Below are 27,151 nucleotides of genomic sequence, written 5' to 3' on the forward strand. Positions count from 1 at the left end.
AAATTTTCTGGCTTTGCAAGTCCTACAGTCAGCTACAACTACTCAGCTCTATGGCTACAGCCATCAAAACAGCCATAGACAATGCACAAATGTATGGGCATAGCTATGCTACAATAAAATTTATTTACTGATGAGTAGATCTGCTGACCCCTATCATCTAGGCTGAGAATACTACAAAGAAAATGAAGCAGTAGGAAAAAGTATGAGGAACAATGGAATAAGGAAACAGAAGTAAAGCCATAGTTGAGTTGGAGTAAAGAGGAAAACATGAATAATGGCGCAACAGGAAGAGCAGAAAGAAAATGAAGGAAAAAAATAGAGAAGAAAGGAATACTAGAAATGGATGGAAAATCAAGTAAAAAACAAGCAGAGATAACAGGACAATTCCAAAGATACACGAATACAGAGCCAAAAGCAACTGAAGGCCCTAAGAAGTTTTGGCAAAATGAAGAGAATCTCAGATCTGTCTGCACTGGAATTCAAATAAAGGATAAATACAAACTGACTTTCCAATGATAATCTGATGGTCTCTTCTAATTATGAATGTGCCAAGGTGACTCACAGCTCATATGATGTAAAGGTACTTTCAGTTTGTCAGTAAATCAAACTGGAGCATGTATAACATTCAAGAGACCAAAGGAAACTTATTCATTGTACCATAAGAAGTCACTATTTCAAAGCCTTTTATTCATTTGCATATATGCATGAGTATAACTTTTAAACTTTATTGACATCAATGACGTTAGCATCAAGAACTTAAAAGTCACACTGACCTTACTCATGTTAAAAGGTTTCCCCAGCAGCCGAGAGTGGTGGCTCACACCTGTAATCCTAGCACTTTGGGAGGCCAAGCTGGGTGGATTACGAGGTCAGGAATTTGAGACTAGCCTGGCCAATATGGTGAAATCCCGTCTCTACTAAAAACATAAAAATTAGCTGGGCATGGTGGCAGACGCCTATAATCCCAGCTACTCGGGAGGCTTAGGCAGAAGAATCGCTTGAACCTAGGAGGCAGAGGTTGCAGTGAGCTGAGATCACGCCACTGCACTCCAGCCTGGGTGACAGAGCGAGACTCCGCCTCAAAATAAAGGTTTCCCTGGCTGGGCGCGGTGTCTCACGCTTGTGATTCCAGCACTTTGGGAGGCCTAGGCAGGTGGATACCCTGAGGTCAGGAGTTCAAGACCAGCCTGACCAACGTGGAGAAACCCAGTCTTTACTAAAAATACAAAATTAGCTGGGCATGGTGGCACATACCTGTAATCCCAGCTACTCAGAAGGCTGAGATAGAAGAATTGCTTGAACCCAGAAGGTGGAGGTTGCAGTGAGTGAAGACTGCACCATTGCACTCCAGCCTGGGCAACAAGAGCAAAACTCCGTCCCAAGGAAAAGAAAAAAGAAAAAAAAGGTTTCCCCAAAAATAAAGCCAAAGATTAAAAAAAAAAAAAAACTTGAACTACATAATAGTCTGCATCTTATATTGCTTGAGAATTTTTTTTTTTTTTTTACTTTTAGCTTTATTTGTGGAGAAATCCTTTAACAACCATGCAACTTACTGGCCGGGCACAGTGGTTCATGCCTACAATCCCAGCAATTTGGGAGGCCCAGGTGGGCGGATCACCTAAGGTCAGGAGTTTGAAACCAGCCTGGCCAACATGGTAAAACCCCATCTCTACTAAAAATACAAAAATTACCCGGGTGTGGTGGTACGTGCCTGTAATCCCAGCTACTAGGGAGGCTGAAGCAAGATAACTGCTTGAACCCAGGAGGTGGAGGTTGCAGTGTGCCAAGATCACGCCACTGTACCCAGCCTGGGCGACAGAGCAAGACTCCATCTCAAAACAAACGAACAAACATTAACTCGACTTATGAGAACTGAGATAAACAACAAACCAAACCACATAACTTATGTCACTGCAGTATAATGTTAAGAACATGAGTTAGAGTGGAAAAGCTAGATTTGTGTCCTCACTTTAGCAAGTTTCCTAAATATGCCTCTGTTTCCTCATCTATGACATGGATAATAGCTGTATCTACTACAGAAACAACTTGTGATGATTACGTGAACAAATGTAGGTAAATCTGTTAGCACAGAGTCTGGCACACAGAATATGCACTCAAATTTTAGTTAATATTATCAACCTTAATAATTTGACAGCACTATTACAGAAGAGAATTATAAGATAAAAGCTCAGAAATGAAATCAATTCACATCTTTTAGGAAACTACAATGTCATATTAGTATACTCTAATCATTCATCCACTTCTATTATAAAAAACACTCCATCTATCCATTCAAGATGTGGAAAAGTACTATCAAATGATAACAGCAGAGACTATTTCAAGCAGTTGCCAATTCTGAGACAGAAAGGGGACTGTGAGGCAAGAAAATAAAGCACAAATTCTTTTTTTATTCTGTCGCCCAGGCTGGAGTGCAGTGGCATGATCTCACAATCTCTGCCTCCCAGGTTCAAGCGATTCTTCTGCCTCAGCCTCTCCCCAAGTTGCTGGGATTATAGACATGTGCCATCACGTCCCACTAATTTTTTACTTTTTTAGTAAAGACGGGGTTTCAACACATTGGCCAGGCTGGTCTCGAACTCCTGACCTCAAATGATCTGCCCACCTTGGTCTCCCAAAGTAAGATTACAGGCGTGAGCCACCGCACCTGGCCTAGAAAGCACAAATTCTCAAGCCCACAGAACAGAGCCACTCCTGGGATCTTATCACATGAAACCCATAGCTCACACCCCTGGCTGCCCAGAGCCTCACCCAGGCTAATTATAATTAAACCAGGATCCCTAGAAGTGAGAACATTTTTAAAAACTCCCCAGGTGACTAAACGTGAACCCAGCATTAAGAAGCATTGATTAAACCATACCTTCCTTTACTTTGGGAGTAATCTGAGTAAGTCTCTAATAAAAAATAAAAAAATCTATTAAGGAAAACCATGCAGCCTGGCCAACATGGTGAAACCCTGTCTCTACTAAGAATACAAAAAAAAAAACAAACAAACAAATTAGCAGGGCATGGTGGTATGTGCCTATAATCCCAGCTACTCGGGAGGCTGAGACAGGAGAATCGCTTAAACCCAGGAGGCAGAGGTTGCAGTGAGCTGAGATCGTACCACTGCACTCCAGCCTGGGCAATAGAGTGAGACTCCGTCTCGAAATAAAAAAAAAAAAAAAAGGAAACCATGCCAATTAATAATTCTAAAATGGTTTTCTCCATACTGATAGTACTTCCTAATTAATACTTTTCTTCTTTTATAGAAGAGGGCAATTTCTGCCTGGATAGTCTTAGCTTAAGAGACCTGATGTCCTAAACACATGACTTAATACTATTTTCAGGATACTATGCACTGGACGCAATTGTATAATTCACTAAACCACTGTAAGTTTTGAAATAAGATACCTGGCCAGGCGTGGTGGCTCACGCCTGTAATCCCAGCACCCTGGGAGGCCGAGGCAGGAGGATCACAAGGTCAGGAGTTCAAGACCAGCCTGGCCAACATAGTGAAACCCTGTCTCTACTAAAAATAGAAAAATTAGCTGGGCGTGGTGGCACACGCCTCAGTAACCAGCTACTTGGGAGGCTGAGGCAGGAGAATCACTTGAACCCAGGAGGCGGAGGTTGCGGTGAGCCGAGATCAGGCCACTGCACTCCAGCCTGGGCAACAGAGCGAAACTCCGCCTCCAAAAAAAAAAAAAGAGAGAAAAGAAAAATTAAGATACTTGAAATTACTCCAATAGTGGATGTCCTCATCAAGAAAACTAATTTTGTAATATATAGCAAAATACACCCATCCCCTTATGAGTATAGTGAGATTTTCAAAGTTGTCACTCTGATCTATATTTTCTTGCCTTTCTATAATGAACTAATATTATCTGAGAAATGAAGATCTAATAAAGTAATAAAAATGTAATGACATTAATTTTGAAGAGGAGCAAGGAATGGACTATCACAAACATCTCAAAGTAATATTCACTCTTCCACATTTGGGAAATATCAATTCATCATAAAAACAAAAAGACAATGCATACCGTAAATGGCTGTTAAATGACCTGGTACCCAACAGAGTAGGGAATCTTTTTTTTTGTTGTGGCCAATACTCTTTCCAGAGTGCTATGTATTAAATTCAACTAAAATTTTATCTTCCAAAGTCAATTTTTGAATTTATAACAGAGGAATATTTCAATAGTATTAAGTATAAATAATTTAGTGCTCCTAGACATAAACAAAATCAACTCCAAAGGTAGCAGCTAAAAAAAGACTTGTTTCCTTGTATGGGATGCTGGAGGCCTCTTAAGACAAAGAGTTGTGAATCAAAGACAAGGACATTTGAGAAGATTCAAAAACAGAACACTGTGCTTTCATCAGCAAGACAGTTAAAGAATACCCAGTACTGTTAGCCTCTGAAAAAGCAAGCCAAGAGAAAGACTCCTAAGTCTAAGAGAAAGAATCCTGGTATATTATTATTTCCAAGTAACAGTGTAGAAGAATCAGCCCAACAATAAAAACAGCTTTTGGTATAGATTTGAATAGTGAAAATCAAATTGCACTGAATTACAATTTACAACAGAATTACATATTTCACTACAGAATTTGGCATATACAAATAAATAAAAGAATTTTAGAACCGGCTGGGTGCAGTGGCTCATGCCTGTAATTCCAGCACTTTGGGAGGCCGAGGCGGGCGGATCACGAGGTCAAGCAATCGAGACCATCCTGGCCAACATGGTGAAACCCTGTCTCTACAAAAAATACAAAAATTAGCTTGGTGTGGTGGCACACGCCTGTAATTCCCAGCTACTCAGGAGGCTGAGGCAGGAGAATTGCTTGAACCTGGGAGGCAGAGGCTACAGTGAGCCGAGATCGTGCCACTGCACTCCACCCTGGGGACAGAGCAAGACTCCGTCTCAAAAAAAAAAAAAAAAAAGAATTTGAGAACCAAGTTCACGATTGCCCCAGAAGTGCCTTGCAACTTGTTACTGAACACTCAATAATGCCTTGCAAATGAGTAACAGGAATTCCCACTTTGTTCATCAATGGACACTTAAAAAGAGACTAAATTTTTAATATAACTACACAATCGCTTTTAAATTCTCAAAACCTTGTCTCATACTCTGAATATTTTTAAAATACATATGTTGTACTTCTTCACCTTTTTTCATTTTCATTAGACAACTGTTTTCTACCATCCGTTCTCTACCTTTCTTCCTTAGCCCTATATTTTGATTTCTTTCCAGATTTGCCACATGCCCACTTATAAACTAAAGCATTGTAGGCCAAAATGGGACAAGAAATTTTCAGTTGAATATAATCAGTAGCATTCTTGACCACAAAACTGTAGAAAATGCTTTACAAACTATTTTTTTTAAGAGATCACAAAAACTATTTTTCTCTAAAGTTCTAATTGTTTTCCAACAAAAATGCATTAAAATTCTCATTTTTCTAAAAAATTGCCTTACTTGAGTTATTCTAGAAAGTAGTATTTCTTTTTTCTTTCTTTTTTTTTGAAACGGAGTCTTGCTCTGTCGTCCAGGCTGGAGTGCAGTGGTGCGGTATCAGCTCACTGCAACCTCTGCCTCCTGGGTTCAAGCAATTCTGTCTCAGCCTCCCTAGTAGCTAGGACTATAGGCACACACAACCACACACAAAAATAAATTTTTGTGTTTTTAGTAGAGACGGGGTTTCGCCATGTTGGCCACGCTGGTCTCAAACTCCTGACCTCAGGTGATCCACCCGCCTCAGCCTCCCTAAGTGCTAAGATTACAGGAATGAGCCACCATACCCAGCCCAGATATTTCTTTAAAAAAAGTTTGTAAGATCACTGTGAAAATCTTTGCTTGAATAAATCTAATAAACCACGAGGCATATTTAGGAAATCAAAACCCACCTCTTTTTGCATAACTGGAGTCCATATCTTTAAACTGTACCATAACAAAGTCTGAACATTTGAACAAAATACTCTCCATTATTTCTTCACGTTTCGGCCCCGAACTGGATTCTGTACTTTTCTCATGTGCGGCATCAAGTACCAAATCACACTAAAATGAAAAACACAAGTAAGTATTCCAAACATTTAGAAAATAAAATTTGTTAGGAATTCTTTAGCTCATCAAGGTACCAGTTCTTATATGCCTTTGACAAAAATAATCTCAAGAGAATCATACCTTTTTTCCCAGGCATATGATCTATTATCCATTCCATCATTTAAAAATCCATCATTTAAAAATCCTCACATCTAAATGTTTTTTGTTGCTATGGTTTGTCTTAAGCACATTAATAATAATTTTTAAGAGGAAAAAATAAACCACCACATCCCTCCATTAGTTCACAATGCTTAAAAATGGTTGAAATATTTTAATAAGCACACACATCAAGAAGCCTCTCTGATTACACAAACCAGTCTATAAAATAATCAGTATTTGAAACTGAGAAGTAAAATCATTCAAAGTGGCTTTAAAAACTAGGTAAAACACTGACTATGAAAATGTTCTTTTACTTTGTAAGAAAAAGAAAAAAAGTAAAAATTACCTTCGGACTGTAAGTTTTAAAAACTCCTTCATATATACCTCCATTTTTCACTTGTACTTCACATTTGGAGCCCTAAAAACATATAATTAATTTATCAAAGAAACAGTATACTACCCGGTCATCAGGGATATTTGTTTTCATTTTACTTTTTATACCTCATCAGGCTTCATTCAATATTAGGTATTCACTAACAAAACAATAAAAAAATTTCAAAACATTAACAATACACTTAACTCTCGAAATTCTTCAGGAGGCTCTACTCAGAGTTTGCAGTACGAATTTTAATACTGAAGTCAAACATTTCTGACCCCAGTTATTTTAAGTGACAAAATAATGTACAAAAGACAATCAACTACTAACATTATTTTACACACACAGCAGGGTAAACAAGAATACAGCTATCTGTTGTTATTGGTAGGGGATTGGTTCCAGGACTTCCTTCAGATACCAAATTACATAATACTTAAGTCACTTACATAAAATGTAATAGTATTTGCATATAACTAAGCACATTCTCCCAAATACTTTAAAGTATCCCTAAATTACTTATAATACCTAATATAATGTAAATGCCATGTAAATTGTCACACTGTACTGTTTTAGGAATAATGGCAAGAAAAACGTCCGTACATCTTTGGTTCAGATGCAACCATGCATCTTTTTTCTCAAAAAAAAAAAAAAAAAAAAAAAAAAAAAAATTTTTTTTTGAGAAGGGGTCTGGCACTGTTGACCAGGCTGAGTGTAGGGGCATGATCTCAGCTCAGTGAAACCTCCACCTCCCAGGCTCAAACAATCCTCCCACGTCAGCCTCCCAAGTCGCTGGGACTACAGGCACGTACCACCACGCTCGGCTAGTTTTTTTTACTTTTTGTAGAGACGGAGTTCTGCCATGTTGCCCAGGCTGGTCTTAAACTCGTGAGCTCAAGCCATCTGCCCACCTCGAACTCCCAAAGTGCTGGGATTACAGGCGTGAGTCACTGTGCCTGGCCTTTTTATCAAATATTTTTGATCCAAGGTTGGCTGAATCCATGAATATGGAACCCACAGATGCAGAGGACCAACTGTACTTTTACAATGAATTATATTAGACTGGATAAAGGGAGTTCTAATCTATTTCTCTAAATCATCCTGACTAAACATGATCTAAGCAATGTTACTTTGACAATCATTTATCCACATTTTAACTTCATGGAATTACTTTATTCTACCCCCAAGGCAGTTTATCCCCAATAATCTAATAACTTACAACAACTGATGTAAGTATATGAACCATCCTCATATTTGCATAGATTCCGTCAAAAGAAATCTGGAATATTAAAAAAAAAAAAAAACTATTAGAAATTAGTACAAACTGAATCTCCCTTATCTAAAATGCTTGGGACCAGAAGTATTTTAGACTGCGGATTTTTTAGGATTTGGGGATATTTGCATTATACTTAGTGCTTGAACATCCCTAATTCAAAATATGAAACTTTGGAGCATTTCCGATTAGGGATGCTCAGCCTGTATTTACATTTGCATATAAAGCTAATGTTTATTTTGTTGCAAAATGTTTAGTTAGGTTTATGATCTCTTACACGTATTAGAGGAAGATTTTGTTTATTTAATATTTTGCTTCCGTAGAGAACAGAAGGAACAGAAGTCAGGTTTTCAAGTGTTATCAGTCATACCAACTAACGGTATTTTGACTAAACGTGACATAAAAAAGCAAAAGTAAACTTCCATAGAGGTGGAAGGACACAAACCATAAGGATGGAAGACAAATCAATGGTTGGAGAGAGAGGAGGGTTCACTAAAAAGTGATTTGAGGGATTTTGGTGGGCAATGAAACTGTTCTATTATCTTGATTGTGGTGGTAGTTACACTGATTGTATGCAATTGTTAAAACTCACAGAAATGTACCCTAAGAAGGGTGAAGTATAAATAAATGGGGTAGGAAGCCAGGTCATACCTTCATAGAAGAACCTTGACTAGGTTCTCCCAGCATATCGGCATCAATGACAGTGCTTAAGTCTGATCAACCACACTATTCCATATTACTACTATATACGTATATATCTTCCTGATTCTTGTAAAACAATCTAATAAAGGCAAAGTCTCAAAAATTTGTGATAGCTTCTCATTTATTTCTTCCATCTTGTGGAACTTATAGTTTCTGCCCTTCATGTCTGGTTCAATATCATTGATAACATTCCAAAATTTAAGACCAGAAAGCCAAAGGAGAAAAATGAAAGCAGCAAAAAAAAGCACATTAATTCAAAATAAAAAGCATAAAGAACTCTGCAGACTCCACTGTTGGTGTTCTATGTATCTTTTGGAGGTTTTTCACTTAGATTTGCACTTAGTCATTTAGAAAAGAACAAATGACTTGTTCTTATTATTACACATGACAAAAATACTATTTACAAATGATACGGTTTGGTTCTGTGTCCCCACCCAAATCTTATCTTTAATTATAATAATTCTCGTGTGTCAAGGGCAAGACCAGGTGGAGATAACTGAATCATGGGGGCAGTTTCCCCTACGCTGCTCTCATGATAGTGAGTTCTCAGGAGATCTGATGGTTTTATAAGGAGCTTTCCCTGCTTTGCTCAGCACTTCTCTCTCCTGTCGCTATGTGAAGAAGGATGTGTCTGCTTCCCTTTCCACCATGATTGTAAGTTTCCTGAGGCCTCCCCAGCAATGCAGAGCATGAGTCAATTAAACCTCTTTCCTTTATAAATTACGCAGTCTTAGGTATATCTTTATTAGCAGTGTGAGAATGGACTAATACAACAAGTAATTGTACATTTTATACACAGAGTCATAAAAAAACACATATAGGCTAATAATAATATACTTAAACAGTCAAGTTATCTGTGACAAAATTCAAAAGAAGGGAATTTCTTGCCTTGGCATTTGGTCTGTGGTTAGAGATCATGTTTTAGCTACTAATTTTCCCCAATAAGTAACATTAAAGTTACTCACCGTAGACTGAGGCAGTCCTTTGTTACTGTTTCGACCTCTGAAAAGATTAAATATTATTTTTATTAAATTCAACAGGCTAAACAAGCTGAAAAATATTTCCAAACTTAAAATATAATTCCATTCAAATAAAGGAGAGGCTATCTGTGGGGAGAGCTCACCTAATATTAAGTCTAAAGGCTACCTAAGGATGGCTCTACCTGTGCACTGCTTGCCTGGAGACCCACAACAGGTAGGGGTCATAGAAGGAAGGAAACTAGAAATAATCAAACTTTATCAAAATCAAATAAATAAAGTAAAATAGCCTACTGGAAGAAAAAAACTAATGCTAAACGTAAATTAATAATAATTATAGCCAGGCATGGTGGCATGCACCTCTAGTCCTAGCTACTCAGGAGGCTGAGGCAGGATCACCAGAGTTAGGAGTTTGAGGCTGCAGTGGGCTACCATCATTCCACAGCAGTCTAGCCTGGGCGACAAAGCAAGACTCTGTCTCTAAATAATAATCTTTACTCCCAAAGTAACCAATCACTGTTATAAAGAGCTGGTCAGAAGCAAAACACGGATTATATTCTTGATTTAACCAACACAGATGACTGACACCAAGTCACTTCCCATATTTCTCCCCCATCTATAAAAGAAAAACAGGTCATGTGGGCCGGGCGCAGTGGCTCACGCCTGTAATCCCAGCACTTTGGGAGGCGGAGGTGGGCAGATCACGAGGTCAGGAGTTCGAGACCATCCTGGCTAACACAGTGAAACCCCATCTCTACTAAGAATAAAAAAAATTAGCCAGGTGTGGTGGCATGCGCCTGTAGTCCCAGCTACTAGGGAGGCTGAGGCAGAAGAATCGTTTGAACCTGGGAGGCGGAGGTTGCAGTGAGCTGAGACCGCCCCATTGTACTCCAGCCGGGGTGACAGAGCAAGACTCTGTCTCAAAAAAAAAAAAAAAAAAAAAAAAAAAGAAAGGTCATATGATTACAACTGCAGGAAAAAAAAACTGAAAATAAGCTAAATCATTCAAAGCACTTTCATTTCTAAATAATATGCGTCTATATGTGTGGATCGTTATAACAAGTGCCTTTCCTTGCCAACTCTTTCCCTCAGAAAAGATGCAGTACACAAAATTCGGCTGTCAAGTAAAGATGAATTCTATTTTCAAGTGAATTACAGAATATAATACAACCTAAAGCTTATTCCACTGAAAAAGATTAGGCTCCTTAGAATAATTAAAAAACATCATTAAAGTGAAATGTTATATTTCTCATAAACATTAGTCACGACAATAGGACTGGATCTCATTTTAATAAAATAATTACAATACTCAAGCCAAAATTCAAAACATTCAAGGAAAAGCACAATTCAGGCCCAAAAAGTCTAGTAACATGACTGGTCGATCCCTAGAAGAGTACTCTTAACATTCTGAGGCCAGTCCTAGCTTGGTCTCCAACTCTGTCACTTTCCTTAGTTTCTTCTCTCATCCAGAAAACAATGACGTGAATCAAATGACATCTAGGATTCCCTTCATTTCTAACATTCTAATTCTGTAACTGTTTGCCTCAAACATGGCACAGAGATAAATTCCTGAAGTCTAAGGAATATGACTAATAATTTATATTTTATAGATCTTACTACAAAACCAGACACCATACTAAGTACTTCACATGCAACCTGTCTAATCTATCACCTCTACTTTACAGGTGAGGAAACTGAACCTCAGCAGTCAAGTATCTTGACCAAAATCATCCAGTTCATGAGCAGTAGAGCTGGTATTTAAACCACGTATATCTGATTCCATGTCTAAGTTTTTCATTTCTAGGTTATGCTGCCTCTCTGGAACTGTATCACAAGGAATAAACTACCTCACCTAACAAAAATTCTATACTTTTTCAAACATCATTTGAATTTACGGTTTTGGTAGGGGTGTGTGGGGGGGGTACTTACAGTCTGTACATGAAGGCTAAAATGCCTAAATCTTACTTAGAACAATGATCTGGTATCCTGGTGGTTGCTGAGATGCCAAGTTACAAAACCTTGAACAAATGCCACAAACTGTCCTTAAACTCATATGGCCTCCCTACAAAGCTATATAAAAGACTTAAAAACATAATCCCCTTTAAATAAGTCACACTGTTCTTTTTAGTGATTATGTGGTTACATCTTTGACTAATAAAAAGTTAACTGACCATGGAGTTTACTCAAAAGAACGAATCATTCAACCAGGAAAATGTTATCATATAAAAAACAGTACAGTAGAGTGCAGAAACCACTGATTTATGACACGGTTGGACACCCAAGAGGAATGTTAGCATATTGAAGCAGTATTCTCTGAAATCCATTGAAGTCTAAATTCTTGTTTCTTTTTGTATCCATTCTAATTATGCTTTACTTTTAATCTTTTCATTAGTATCTCAAACCAAATATTCTACTATTTAATATAGTAACAAATACTGAATCACAATAAACAAAGGCCAAGAGCATACTTTAGACCTAAGTATATTTATGATTAGATAGATCAGGTTTAACAAAACACTAATATCCAGGACTCTATGCTTTCAATAGTTGCCAAATATGAAATTCAAGTGTGACTTAAAATGCCAGTCAAATTAATATAAAGAAATTTACATGCTGAATGTGGTAGCTCATGCTTGTAATCCCAGCACTTTAGGAGGCTGAGGCAGGAGGATCACTTGAGTGCAGGAGTTTGAGATCAGTCTGGGCAACAAAGCAAAACCCTGTTTCTACAAAAAAATAAAAAACTAGCCAGGCGTGGTGGCACACGCCTGTGGTCCCCGCTACTTGGTAGTGTGAGGTGGGAGGATCACCTGAGCCCAGGAGGTCAAGACAGCAGTGAGCTGTGATTATGCCACTGCACTCCAGCATTGGTGACAGAGCAAAACCCTGTCTCAAAAAATAATTAATAATAATAATACAGAAGGGAGAAATGAATGGGGTTGTAAATCAAACAAGAATGGTATGAGCTGATAACTATTAAAGCTGGGTGATAGGTGTGCAGGGGTTCACTTTACCATTCTGTCTACTTTCATACAATTTCCCTTAAAAAAAAAAAAAAAAAAAGCACCTTCTGCTTCTGATATGATACAATAGGATAGATCTAATCAAGCTTACAGATCTACCAGTTTACGAGAAACATTAAGATGGAAGAATATATTAACTGATATCATGAGGTTACTCACAGTTTAAATCCAGAATGTAGTAAATGCAACATAAAAAAATGACAGTTTCTTTTTTTTTTTTTTTTTTTTTCTGAGACAGAGTCTCACTCTGTCGCCAGGCTGGAGTGCAGTGGCACGATCTTGGCTCACTGCAACCTCCGCCTCCCGGGTAGCCAGGACTACAGGCACGTGTCACCATGCCCAGATAATTTTTGTATTTTTAGTAGAGACAGGGTTTCACCATGTTGGCCAGGATGGTCTTGATCTCTTAACCTTGTGATCCACCCACCTCAGCCTCCCAAAGTGCTGGGATTACAGGCATGAGCTACCGTGCCCGGCCAAAGATGACGGTTTCTTTAACAAATAAATCACATGGGACAAAAACACCATAGGAGGAGAACGTATAAATTTTAAAATACATATAAAAGCAATGCATAGGCCAGGCATGGTGGCTAAGGCCTGTAATCCCAGCACTTTGGGAGGCCGAGGTGGGTGGATCACAAGCTCAGGAGTTGAAGACCAGCCTGACCAATATGGTGAAACCCCATTTCTACTAAAAATAGAAAAATTAGCCAGGCATGGTGGCGCACGCCTGTAATCCCAGATACTTGGGGAGGCTGAGACCGGAGAATCACTTGAACCCGGTAAGTGGAGGTTCCAGTGAGCCGAGATTGCACCACTGCACTCCAGCCTGGGTGACAGAGCAAGACTATCTCAAAAAAAACAAAACAAAACAAAACAAAACACTTAATACACTTAAAATTGTTAAAATGGTATATTACTTATATTGTACCATAATTTAGGAGAAAAAAACTCACCATCTCTTTCCAAAGAAATTTCATTTGCAACAAGGTATAAAAGAGTTAATGATGCTTTCAAAGGCACTTGGTAGGAGGAGATTGGTAGAATCATTGGAGATAAGTGCTAAATTGTAGTTGTCTAGTTTGGTGGCCAGAACTAGCGAAAGAGAGCTGGGAGGACTCCTCTGTGGATCGAAACAAATTTCAAACACTGATCTCAGAAACTATCCCTTCAAAGAAGCTCAAATTTGATCAGATCAGTCTGTGGAGCAGTTTATGCCCCAAAGCACCACGGAAAACAACGCAGGCCCTCCATATCTGCAGATTTCACATCCTCAGATTCAATCACTCGAGATTAAAAACACTTAGAAATAAATACAACAAAAACAATACAAATAAAAAAAATAACAACTATTTACCTAGTATTTACACCATATTAGGTATTATAAGTAATCTAGAAACGACAAAGTATACAGGAGGATGTGCACAGGTATATGCAAATACTGTGCCATTTTATGAGGGACTAGAGCATCCATAAATTTTTATATCCAACAGGGGGGGTCCTGGGACCAATCCCCCAAGGACACCAAGAAATGACTACATAGCATCACCTAGTAATTAGTGTAGCTTAACAGCTGGGTACAGTCAGGAAGAGAGACAAAGCCATGCCAAAATCACTGTGATTCTAGAGTGATGGTAGGCATACCCAAGGCTGCATCTCAAGAAAACTAGCATCAGACGTGTCACACTGTACAGGGAGGGAAGAAGGATAGAACACTAAAATCATTCAGCCAGTCATTAGACAAATAAGCAAATAGCAGTAACAACCACCACCCCCAACCATAGGCTAATGAGGTATCCAGAGTTACTACATTATTCAAACTGTCCAGTTTTCAACAACAAAAAAAAAAACGACAAGACAAGCTAAGACACAGGAAAGTATAACCCCACCCACCAGAAAAAGAAGTAGGCAATAGAAATTGCTTGTATAACCAGATGTCTGACTTAATAAGAACTTCAAAAGTGGTCACTATAAACAGGTTTTAAGAACGAAAGAAAACCATAATTAATGCAGTAAAAGAAGGTATGGTTGGCCAGGCGCCCTGACTCACGCCTGTAATCCCAGCACTCCGGGAGGCCAAGGCGGGCTGAAACCCCATCTCTACTAAAAATACAAAAACAAAATTAGCCAGGCGTGGTGGCAGGCACCTGTAGTCCCAGCTACTCAAGAGGCTAAGGCAGGACAATGATGTGAACTTTGGAGGTGGAGCTTGCAGTGAGCCGAGATTGTGCCACTGCACTCCAGCCTGGGCAACACAGCGAGACTCCGCCTCAAAAAAAAAAAAAATGAACAGTCTCTGGCCGGGCATGGTGGCTCATGCCTTAATCCCAGCACTTTGGGAAGCCAAGGCAGGTGGATCACCTGAGGTCAGGAGTTCAAGACCAGCCTGGCAACATGCTCAAACTCCATCACTACTAGAAATACAAAAAATTAGCCAGGTGTGGTGGCAGGCGCCTGTAATCCCAACTATTCAGGAGGAGGAGGCTGAGGCAGGAGAACTGGTTGAACCCAGGAGGTGGAGGTTGCAGTGAGCTGAGATGGCACGACTGTACTCCAGCTTGGGCAACAAGAGCAAAACTCCATCTCAAAAAAAAAAAAAATCATAAAATTAAAATACTACATTAGCAAATACTCACTTGGCTGGGCGCAGTGGCTCACACCCATAATCCCACCACTTCAAGAGGCCAAGGCGGGTGGATCACCTGAAGTCAGGAGTTCAAGACCAGCCTAGCCAACATGGTGAAACTCCATCTCTACTAAAACTACAAAAATTAATGTGGTGGCACATGTCTGTAATCCCAGCTACTTGGGAGGCTAAGGCACAAGAATCGCCTGAACTCAGGAGGCGGAGATCGTGCCACTGCAATGCAGCCTGGGTGACAGAGCGAGACTCCGTCTTTTTTTTTTTTTTTGAGATGGACTCTCCCTCTGTCGCTCAGGCTGGAGTGCAGTGGTGTGATCTTGACTCAATGCAACCTCCACCTCCCGGATTCAGGCGATTCTCCTGCCTCAGCCTCCCGAGTAGCTGGGACTACAGGCGTGTGCCACCATGCCCAGTTAATTTTTTGTATTTTTAGTAGAGACAGGGTTTCACCATGTTAGCCAGGATGGTCTCGATCTTCTGACCTCGTGGTGCACTCCAGCCTTGGTGACAAAGCAGGACTCTATCTCTTAAAAGAGAAAAAGGAGGCCTGGTGTGGCAGCTCACGCCTGTAATCCTAGCACTTTGGAAGGCTGAGGTGGGTGGATCACCTGAGGTCGGGAGTTGGAGACCAGCCTGACCAACATGGTGAAATCCTGTCTCTACTAAAAATACAAAATTAGCCGGGAGTGGTGGCGCATGCCTGTAATCCCAGCTACTTGGGAGGCTGATGCAGGAGAATTGCTTGAACGCGGGGGGCAGAGGTTGCAGTGAGCCAAGATCACGCCACTGCACTCCAGCCTGGGCAATAAGAGCGAAACTCCATCTCAAAAAAAAAAAAAAAAAAAAAAATGTAGACAGAATGATGGAAGAAAAGGGCATCACCACTTGGTAACATCATAGTAAATAACTGTTTCAGGCAAAAGTGTCCATAGATGCTAAATATAGTAAGGGAAAGTAGAAACAGAGTATTTATATAACCATAAAGTAACTCCCCACAAGATACTGATGAAATGACCAAGTGAAAAATAACTTTATAGTGAAGAAACTTAGTAGACACAACCCTAACCAAGTGATCAAAGTTAACAACCCCAGTAATGGGACAAATATATACAATGCACTTTCTGATATCATGCAATGAGAAAAACACACAAATCATTTCTGTTGTATTCCTGCCAAAAATAAATATCTGAATCTAATCATAAGGAAACCTCAGATAAACCCTAATTGAGGGACAGTCTACAAAATAACCTGTAATCTTCAAAAGTGTCAAGTCATAAAAGACAAAGAAACTGCTTTGGATTAAAGGAGACCAAAGACACATGATAACTGAAGATAACAATCCTGGATTGGTTCTTGGACAGGGGGAGTAAATACGTATATTCTACATATATATATGTAGAATATATGTGTGTGTGTATATATGTGTGTGTATATATATATGTAGAATATACGTATTTACTGGTTCTTGACCAGAAAAATGTTGATTTGTTGATTGTTTTAAAGGACATTAGAAGAAAACGTCTGTAAACAGAATAACCGTTTGACACAATTAATTTCCTTATTTTGACAACTGTACTGTGGTTTTGAAATAGAATGCCCTTGTTATTAGTAAATACAAGTTGAAGTATTTAGGCCTAAAGAGGCATCATGTCTCTCATATGTTTAATAAGAATTTTTATTTTATATTAAATCTTACATATACAATTACCAATACGAGAAAATGTTAAGGTGAATATGGTAAAATGTTACTTGAAGAATACAGGTGAAATATATAGGAGAATTCTTTGTAATATCTTTGCAATTTTTCTAAAAGTCTAAAATTATGTGTAAGTAAAATGTTTTTAATTGGAGACTATAAGTGATGTGATTTGTTAACTCTATTTAATGCATTGTCCAAGGCATTTTTTAAATAATAATACTTAATCCTACTCAGCCTTGAAACTCAAATGCCATCTTTTCAGGAAGTCTCCTTCTATTATCTCAATCAAATACACGATGCTGTTTTCAACTCTCCAGTTTAGATCTGTATTATAATTACTAGTGTATCTGTCTTATGCCCACTACTCAGGACCATCACCTGACCATATTATGCTTCTGTGAAAATCAGAAAATGATGCCTCTTCCAGGGGTTCATAGCCCCACATTAGAGAAAACAGTGTGGTCGGCAAGCAGTGTCTTTGTGAAAATTAAAAGAAGGTACCAGAAGCACATAGATATAGCCCCCAAAGGCACATTGTGTGGCCAAAGAAACACCTTGATTTCAACATCCATTCACACTTGGTCAGGAACTCTTGGACAAATGAAAACCTAAACAACCAAGCTTGGCAAAAGTATCTTTCTACCACTACCAAAATTAGCAGAGGAATCATGCCTCATATGATACACACTCAGTAAATACCTAATGAATTAACAGCCCAATCAGAACAAGGGAAAGAAAAAAAAAAGAAGAAAGTTAAAAACTTTCTATTTCAAAGCTATCAATCTTTAAATCAGGGGTCAGGAAACTACAGCCCACAACCTGTTTTGGTCTGGCTTCTGGGCTAAGAATGATTTTTATGTGCCTTAAGAGTTGCTTATAGTAAAAGGAATTTGAGGGGAAATGGAAAAAAAAAAATAAGGATTGTTTAAAGAAAAAAGGATATGCAACAGAGAAGTTATATGGCCCTAGAACCTAAAATACTTATTATCTGAGACTTTACATAAAAAGTTTGCCCATCCTCACACTGAAGAAAAAAAAAAAAAAACAGCTGCAACAGCAATACAACAATTAAAAATCAAGCAGAGCCAGGTGCAGAGGTGCAGCCTGTAGTCTCAGCTACTCAAAAGGCTCAGGTGAGAGGATCGCTTGAGCCCAGGAATTAAAGGCCAGTCTGGGTAACATTACAAGACCCTGTCTTTTAAAAACTGAAAGATAAAGCTGTTTATTATTTTACATGAATCAGTATTTACTACTTCTGCATGGGGGCATTTCTGGTAAAGACTGGAAAACCTGCTAGACAAATTCTGTAAGAGCTGTAACACTCCAGTACACTTCTTTTCTCTTTTGTAGAGACGGGGTCGCACTATATTGCCCAAGCTGGTCTCCAGCTCCTGAACTCAAGTGATCCTCCTACCTCAGCCTCCCAAAGTGCTGGGATTACAGGCATGAGACACCATGCCTAGCCTCCAGTACCTCTAAAATAAACTGCTGGATTGCATTAAATTATTTTCATGAAGTTTTATGTACATATAAGAAATGTCATGAAAATCCCCATATTCTCATTTAAGTAATGCTTTATATTAAAATTTGAGGTTGATCCACCTACTGAAAAAAAAACGTATTTTACTAGTGTACATGTGATGGCAATACATGCACACCTCATTTTATTCTGCTTTGCTTTACTGAAATTCACAGATGCTGCATTTCTGACAACCTGACGGTCTGTGGAAACCCCAAGTCAGGCAAGTCCATTAGTGCCGTATTTCCAGTAACATGTGCTCTCTTTGTGCCTGTGTCAGATTCCCATAAATCTCACAATATTTTCAAACTTTTCCACTATTATTGTATATGTTATAGTAATCTGTAATCAGATTGTATTTTACAATAATTGTAAATAATAATTTACAATTATTATTGTATCTGTTAGAAAAGATTATATTTTACAATAATTGTAAATAATAATTTACAATTATTATTTTATCTGTTATAGTAATCTGTAATCTGTAATCAGTAATCGTTGACGTTACCCTGATTTGTTTTAAGGCACCACAAACTGTCCATATAAGACAGCAATCTTAATAAATGTTGTCTGTTATGACTACTCCACGAACCAGCAGTCAGCTTGTCTCTCTTTCTCCTTGTGCCTCTCTATTCCCTGAGATACAACAATATTGAAATTAGGCCAGTTAGGCCAGGCATAGTTGCTCACACCTATAATCCCAGCACTTTGGGAGGCCAAGGCAGGTGGATCACTTGAAGCCAGGAGTTCGAGCCCAGCCTGGCCAACATCGTGAAACCCCATCTCTACTAAAAATACAAAAATTACCCAGACGTGGTGGTGGGCGCCTATAATCCCAGCTACACAATAAGCTGAGGCATGAGAACTGCTTGAACCTCAGAGTTGTAAGATGCACTGAGCTGAGATCATGCCACTGCACTCCAGGCTGGGAAACAGAGCGAGATTCTGTCTCAAAAAAAAAAAAAAAAACAATTACTTCTCATTGACAAAAGCTATGATGGAAATGTACAAGGACATAAATGTTTTCATAACTGCTAACACAAGAATCAGTCCATAGCCCAGGGATCAAGGGACAATTTTGACGTTTAAGCCATATTATTTAAGAAATACGGCCGGGCGCGGTGGCTCCGGCCTGTAATCTCAACACTTCGGGAGGCCGAGGCAGGCAGATCACCTGAGATCGGGAGTTCGAGACCAGCCTGACCAACATGGAGAAACCCCGCCTCTACTAAAAATACAAAATTAGGTGGGCATGGTAGTGCATGCCTGTAATCCCAGCTACTCAGGAGGCTGAGGCAGGAGAATCATTTGAACCCGGAGGTGGAGGTTGCGGTGAGCCGAGATAGCATGCCACTGCACTCCAGCCTGGGCGACAAAAGCAAAAAAACCTCCGTCTCAAAAAAAAAAAAAGAAATACATTCTGTAAGGCTACTACTGCCATTCATAGTCATTCTCTCATTCTCTGATGGATCTGGGCAAAATAAATTGAAAACTTTCTAAAAACTATTCACCATTCTAGATGCCATTGAGAATGCCATCCATGAGCATGGGAGGAGATTAAAACATCAACATTAACAGGAGTTTTAGAGGAAATTGCTTTTTTTTTTTTTTTTTTAACATAGAGTTTCGCTCCTGTTGCCCAGGCTGGAGTGCAATGGCACAATCTCAACTCACTGCAACCTCCGCCTCCCAGGTTCAAGCAATTCTCCTGCCTCAGCCTCCCAAGTAGCTGGGATTATAGGTGCCCGCCACCACGTCCCCGCTAATTTTTGTATTTGGTGTATTTTTGTATTTGTATATGGTGAAACGGGGTTTCACCACGTTTGCCAGACTGGTCTTGAACTCCTGACTTCAGGTGATCCGCCCTCCTTGGCCTCCCAAAGTACTGAGATTACAGGCGTGAGCCACCGTGCCCGGCCTGGAAATTGCTTCTAATACTCATGAATGATTTTGAGGGGTTCAGGACTTCAGTAGAGCAAGTAACTGCAGATGTGGTAAAAAAGCAAGAGAACTAAAATTAGAAGTGGGGTCAGAAGATGTAACTGAATTGCTGCAATCTCATGATAAAACTTGAATAGATGAGGAGTTGCTTCTCATGGATAAGCAAAGAAAGTGGTTTCTTAAGATGGAATCTACACCTGGTGAAGCTGCTGTGAGCACTGTTGAAATGACAACAAAAGATTATGAATATTCCAGAACAGGCTGGGCACAGTGGCTCACACTTGTAATCCCAGCACTTTAAAGCTGAGGCGGGCAGATCACGAAGCCAGGAGTTCAAGACCAGCCTCACCAATATGGTGAAACCCCGTCTCTACTAAAAACACAAAAATTAGCCTGGCTTGGTGGCATGTACCTGTAGTCCCAGATACTCAGGAGGCTGAGGCAGGGGAATCACTTGAACCCGGAAGGCAGAGGTTGCAGTAAGCTGAGATTGCGCCACTGCACTCCAGCCTGGGAGACAGAGCGAGACCCCATCTCAAAAAAAAAGAAAAGAAAAGAAAAGAAAATTCCAAAAATGAAATGTCCTGGCGCAGTGGCTCATGCCTGTAGTCCCAGCACTTTGGGAGACCAAGGCGGGCAGATCACCTGAGGTCAGGAATTCGAGACCAGCCTGGCCAATATGGTGAAACCCCATCTCTACTAAAAATACAAAAATTAGCCGGGTATGGTGGTGTGCACCCATGGCCCCAGCTACTCATGAGGCTGACACAAGAGAATCGCTTGAACTCAGGAGGCAGAGGCTGCAGTAGGCCGAGATTGTGCCACTGCACTCCAGCCTGGGCAACAGACTCTGTCTCAAAAAAATAAAATAAATGTACATTTTCATATGTTTGTCTGTCTTATTCATTGTGTTACTTAATTAACAAGCAAAACAATATACACAAACAATCTAATGCATCCTGATAAGTGAAAAACATTAAATAATCTAAGAATAAAATTACCTTCCATTATCGTTTCAACAACTGGGGGAGGCTGGGTGCAGTGGCTCACACCTGTAATCCCAGCACTTTGGGAGGCTGAGGCAGGTGGATTACCTGAGGTCAGGAACTCAAGACCAGCCTTGCTGACATGGTGAAATCCCCTCTCAAATAAAAATAGAAAAATTAGCCGGGCATGGTAGCACATGCCTGTAATCCTAGCTACTCAGGAGGCTGAGGCAGGAGAATTGCTTGAACCCAGGAGGCAGAGGTTGCAGTAAGCCAATATCACAACAATGCACTCCAGCCTGAGTGACACAGCGAGACTCTGTCTCAAAAAAAAAAACAAAAAAAAATTGGGGGGAAAAACATGCAATTTCTATTGGTACTGTCACCATACAATATAATTATAGAGCTTCATGTCTTTTTATTTTTCACCATTCTGCTCATCCATCACCATTTTTCAACACTACTCCTCTGTATGTCCTTCAGTAGTTTCTAATGCTATTTCAACAAGACCTGGGTAACAGATTTTTTATATAATCAAAATATTTCATTGATCCAGGTTTCTAGAATCAGACTGGTTGTATAGAAGTAACTAATTTTCTTTGGCATAAGGGTACTACATACCTCTAATCCCCTTACAGTAAAACTGTAAGAATGCTCTTCCCTCCAGCTATTCACATGGCTGCCCCTTTCTTGTTAGTTACCAACTTAAATGTCACCTCCTGAGAGAAGCCTTCTCAAACTACCCCCTCTACAGCAGCTCCCCAACTACTATTATGTCTACCCATTTTAATACTTAAGTAACTAATATTTAGTACATCAGTTAGACAATTAACTAAAATCTAGAAATCAAGTTCCACCTCTTAAGGTTAACTCACTTAGGTGAGTCATTTTGTTCTTCCCATTTCAGACTTGTTGTTGTTGCTTAAATTATTATTAGAAAGGGAAATCCTATACCATGTATGGAATATTTTCTCCCTAAAAAGTTGAGTCAAATGAGGTGGCAGGAGGGAGTAGGCCACGACAACCCAAACACAGTAAGCTAGAGTGTTTTTTTTTTTTTTTTTTTTTTTAAGGAAACTGAGGTGGGAAGGCAACTCTAAATTCACACAGAACAACTGCCAGATTAATCCAGTCATATAATCATCTGGGATCATTGTTTCAAAACAATTACCATTCACACAAGAACTAATATCAGCATTAATTGCTCAGGTTCAAATTCCGGCTTCATCACTTCTCAGCTCTATGGCCTTAATCCTGTGACTTCAGCTCTCTGTGTTTCAATTTCAACATCTATGAAATGAAGATGAAAATAGTACCTTCTCAAAAGAAAAAAAAATAGTATCTTCTCATAAGGTTGTGGAAATTAAGTAATATTCCATACAGATCGCATAGCTTAAAACAGTGCCTGGTATGTTATTAAGTGCTTAATAACTGCTAGCTAATATAATTATTTTCTCATATTCCAGCATACACTAGAGTAGCAAAGGAGGAAAAAAAGGCCAGTCGCAGTGGCTCACACCTGCAATCCCAGCACTCTGGGAGGCCAAGGTGAGTCCAGGAATTTGAGACCAGCCTGGACAACGTGGCGAAACCTCGTCTCTACAGAAAATTTTAAAAATTAGGCAGGGGTGGTGGCTCATGCCTACAGTTCCAGTTACTTGGAAGCTGAGGTGGGAGGATCACTTAAGCCCAGAAAGTCGAGGCTGCAGTGAGCCAGGATCATGCCACTGAACTCCAGCCTGAGTGACAGAGTGAGACCCTGTCTTAAAACACCACCACCACTCTCTTCATATGAAGTTTTACCCCTTCAGTGCCTTTACCCCTTGAGTCCCTCTAGAGAAAGGGATAAGAGGCTTGGTCATGAAGCCATGAACAACTGGATCTGACCTAGACATACCAAAAAATCCAAACAACTCAGGTAGAAAAGGATCTTAGGGCTCTAGTCCTATGCTGTCCAAGAGAACTCTGTACAATGATGAAAATGTCCTATGTCACGCTGCCCAATATTGCAGCCATTAGGCACATGTGGCAGCTAAGCACTTGAAATATGGTTAGTATGGCGGAGGAACTGAAATATTTAAATTTTAATCAACATAATTTTAAATTTAAAGAACCATGTGTGGAAGTAGCCACAATACTGGACAGTGCCCATTCCCATCTTCTCGAGTTCTCCAGACAGTAAGCCACCCACCTTCCACGGCATTCATATCACCTCTGACTTACGTACCAAAAATGCTTCCTGACAGGAAACTCAAGTCTCTCTCAATGATCTACCCACTGCTCATAAACTTATCCCTTTCTAGAGGCCACAAAACAATTGTATTCCCCTTCAAAAGACTATCAGTGGAGGAGAGGGGAGTATAGCTGAAACAACTTTGGCCATTTACTGATAATTGCTAAAGCTGAGTGACAGGTACATAAGATTCATCCAGCTGTTCTCTTTTTAAATACGTTGAAATTTTACATTTTAAAAACCTTATTAGTGTTTACTTTAAGCTCATTTCATTTTCTAACTGAAACATATTCTTCCAAATGTGTTTCCTTACTTTCAGTGAGGACCCCCTCCAATTCTTCTATCACACTGTGAACCAAATTTTTTCTACATACACCATGTGTATAGCATCCCTGTACTTTAGCACAAACTCTTCCCGCCTGGAACTTCCTCCTCTCTTCATGGCCTCACTGAAAACTGCTTATCATCCTTGAAGATCCATCTCACTCTCATCATTTTGAAGCCCTTTTTCTTCACTGCCCACCCATGGCAGTCCCCTCCCCCAGTGCTACCAATTTAAACTATCTGCATGCCTGCCTTCTCTACTACACTGGATAACCTGGAAGCAGAGATAATGTTTCATTCACCTTTGTCTCTGCCCTAGTCTGACAGCATCAAATGTGTAATGAACTAATGAATATACAAACTCAATGAAACACTAAACTGTATCCATTCATACTGTACTACCCCAAGCCCATCAATACCACTTTTCAACCTTAACTTGCTGGTGTAGTTTCTACTGGTTTCCAAACATGCTAATAAGAACAGCTAAAAGTTACTGAGCACTTATCACTTGCCAGGCATTGATTTAAGCGTGTTACATGTTTAATTCATTTAATCCTCTTCCATCCCCTTTTTACAGGACCATAAGTGAAAATAACTTGCCTTACATCACAAAGTATGAAGGAGCACGGATGCGAATACTAGTTGTAAAGTCCCTGCTCCTGTGTACAGTAAGTAAGACAAATCATAATCTCAAATGCAAGCTTCCAACCCCAAAATTCAGATTTGGGAAAGGGGATTAGGATGCCAAATAGGAATACTGACCTGTAAAAAGAAAAAGTAACTTTAGGCATTCTCCATAAAACAGTGTGAGGGAAAATGGTAATCTTTTTATTCTTGTAATTTATAGTAAGCTACTACTGAATAAGAAAGCTAACTTGTACTAGACAAGGTTAAGTTCTACAGGAACTTTTTAATTATTAGAATTAGTTTCATGGAAAATTTGGGCTAGATCTTAAAGGGTAAGTATGAGGATCTCGAATGGCAGAACAATGATGGAGGAGCAAGCAAGAGGCAGACACTGGACACTGGACCTCCACAAGCAGTGTGGAAGGAGACCATCTTGATTTAAATGGAGGTCATATTTTTGAAGAGTTAATGGGAAACATGATCAGAAAGGTAAAATGGAGTTCTATTAAGGGGTCAGCAAATGCCCATGGCCTATTTTTACGTGGCTTAAAGTTCAGAACATTTTTTACACTGTAAAGAGCTTTTAGGTCAGGCACGGTGGCTCACGCCTGTAATCCCAGCACTTTGGGAGGCAGAGGTGGGCAGATCACCTGAGATCAGGAGACCAGCCTGGCCAGCGTGGCGAAACCCCATCTTTACTAAAAATACAAAAATTAGCTGGGCGTGGCAGCATGCGCCTGTAATCCCAGTTACTCGGGAAGCTGAGACAGGAGAATCGCCTGAACCCAGGAGGCAGAGGTTGCAGTGAGCCAAGATTGCACCACTGCACTCCAGCCTGGGCAACACAGCAAGACTCTGTCTCAAAAAAAAAAAAAAAAGAAAGAAAGAGCTTTTAAAATATGTAAAGAAAAACGTGCAAACACACACAAAAAAAATGGGACTGTATATGGCCTGCAAAGCCTAAAATATTTACTATCGGGCCGGGCACGGTGGTTCACACCTGTAATCCCAGCACTTTGGGAGGCCACGGCAGATGGATCATCTGAGGTCAGGAGTTCGAGACCAGCCTGACCAAAATGGTGAAACCCCCATCTCTACTAAATACAAAGAAATTAGCCGAGCATGGTGGCACATGCCTATAACCCCAGCTACTTGAGAGGCTGAGGCAGGAGAATCGCTTGAACCCGGGAGGCAGAGGTTGCAGTGAGCCAAGATGGCACCATTGCACTCCAGCCTGGGTGACAAGAGCAAAACTCCATCTCAAAAAACAAACAAACAAACAAACAAACAAAAACAAATTTACTATCTGGCCCTTTATGAAGTTTGACAGGCCTTGGATTAAGTCATAGAAAGCTTTGAAGGCAGACTCCCTCAGGCCTGGGAATAGGGTGATATTTAAGCAGAGGGGTAACCCAACACAAGTAGAGTTGAAGTCTAACAGCAAAAGGTAGGCTAGGTTAAACCCATGGATAAAATTAATGTACCGCAGTAATTAAGAATAAAATGTACAACCTCCTGATATTGTTTGGCCCAAATAAATAACAGCATAGCCAAGAATTTGCCTAAAGCCACAGAGGAAAGGAATTATTTTCTCAACTATTATATTCCTTCCCTCTGGAAAACTAACATGTACTGCTGAAGTCTTGTTCAGTGCCCTTCTAGCCTCAGACTTTGCAGCCTACCAACATGGACTGAGACAGGGAAAGCGTGGACAAGTGAGTTCCATACTCTAATTTTCCTACAGAAGCATTCTAAGTGGTGTGTGGGTTCTTAGATCAAGTCACAAACACATTTACAGCCCATGATATCGTACAACACTACTTTTCAGTTCAAATTAATTATGAGTAACAACAGACTATCCACCAAAATAGGGAGCTGCAGAAAACTAACCATCATTTATGATGTTGTTTCCAAATTTCAAAATTAAAAAAAAAAAAAATTATAAACAAACTTTTTGATTGAAACTCACTGATAGAGAACTGCCAGGACTAAAGCATGGTTGATTGAAGAAATTTTATGGCTGACAATAATGACTGGATTGTTTTCTTCATTATTATTATTTTATTTATTTATTTATTTATTTATTTATTTATTTATTTATTTTTTGAGATGGAGTCTTGCTTTGTTGCCCAGGCTGGAGTGCAATGGAGCGATCTCAGCTCACTGCAACCTCTGCCTCCCAGGTTCAAGTGATTCTCCTTGCCTCAGCCTGCTGAGTAGCTGGGATTACAGGTGCTTGCCACCACGCCTGGCTAACTTTTTTGCATTTTTAGTAGAGACGGAGTTTTGTCATGTTGGCCAGGCTGGTCTCAAATTCCTGACCTCAGGCGATCCACACGCCTCGGCCTCCCAAACTGCTGGGATTACAGGCATAAGCGACTGCTCCCAGCCTTCTTCACTGATTTTTACTTGTTTTTGTCATATCTCTATATTAGAGGCAATGGAACACAGTTATTAAAAAGCAAAGACTTTGAAATCTCACAAGGTTAAAAATCTCAGCTTTGTCACTTCCTATCTCTTTGACCTAAAGGCAATTTCCTTAATTTCTCCAATCCCTCACTTCCTCATCTGTAAAATAGATATGGCACTACCAGCCTGACAGGCCTGGGCTGTTGTCAGGCTTAAAAGATATACAAGTA

At 39.7% G+C, this 27,151-nt stretch overlaps 1 protein-coding gene and 1 non-coding gene across 49 annotated transcripts in view; both read right to left on the bottom strand.

The window, feature by feature from the left end:
- The window catches only part of ATXN2 (ataxin 2), a 144,078-nt gene that overhangs the window by 91,889 nt on the left and 25,038 nt on the right, over nucleotides 1–27,151 (bottom strand). For all 48 annotated transcript variants that reach the window (XM_063647097.1, XM_063647079.1, XM_063647094.1 and 45 more), the window contains exons 2-5: nucleotides 9,505–9,541; nucleotides 7,784–7,843; nucleotides 6,538–6,609; nucleotides 5,897–6,047 (exon numbers count right to left, since the gene is read on the bottom strand). In XM_063647097.1, the coding sequence (XP_063503167.1) occupies nucleotides 5,897–6,047; nucleotides 6,538–6,609; nucleotides 7,784–7,843; nucleotides 9,505–9,541 (320 nt within the window). The remainder of the gene's footprint in view (nucleotides 1–5,896; nucleotides 6,048–6,537; nucleotides 6,610–7,783; nucleotides 7,844–9,504; nucleotides 9,542–27,151) is intronic.
- On the bottom strand, nucleotides 18,144–18,206 carry LOC129011035 (U7 small nuclear RNA). Its single transcript, XR_008493170.1, has one exon. It is a non-coding gene; the product is annotated as a U7 small nuclear RNA (small nuclear RNA).

Source organism: Pongo pygmaeus, chromosome 10 (genome assembly GCF_028885625.2).
Source record: "Pongo pygmaeus isolate AG05252 chromosome 10, NHGRI_mPonPyg2-v2.0_pri, whole genome shotgun sequence".
Classification (NCBI taxonomy): Eukaryota; Metazoa; Chordata; class Mammalia; order Primates; family Hominidae; genus Pongo; species Pongo pygmaeus.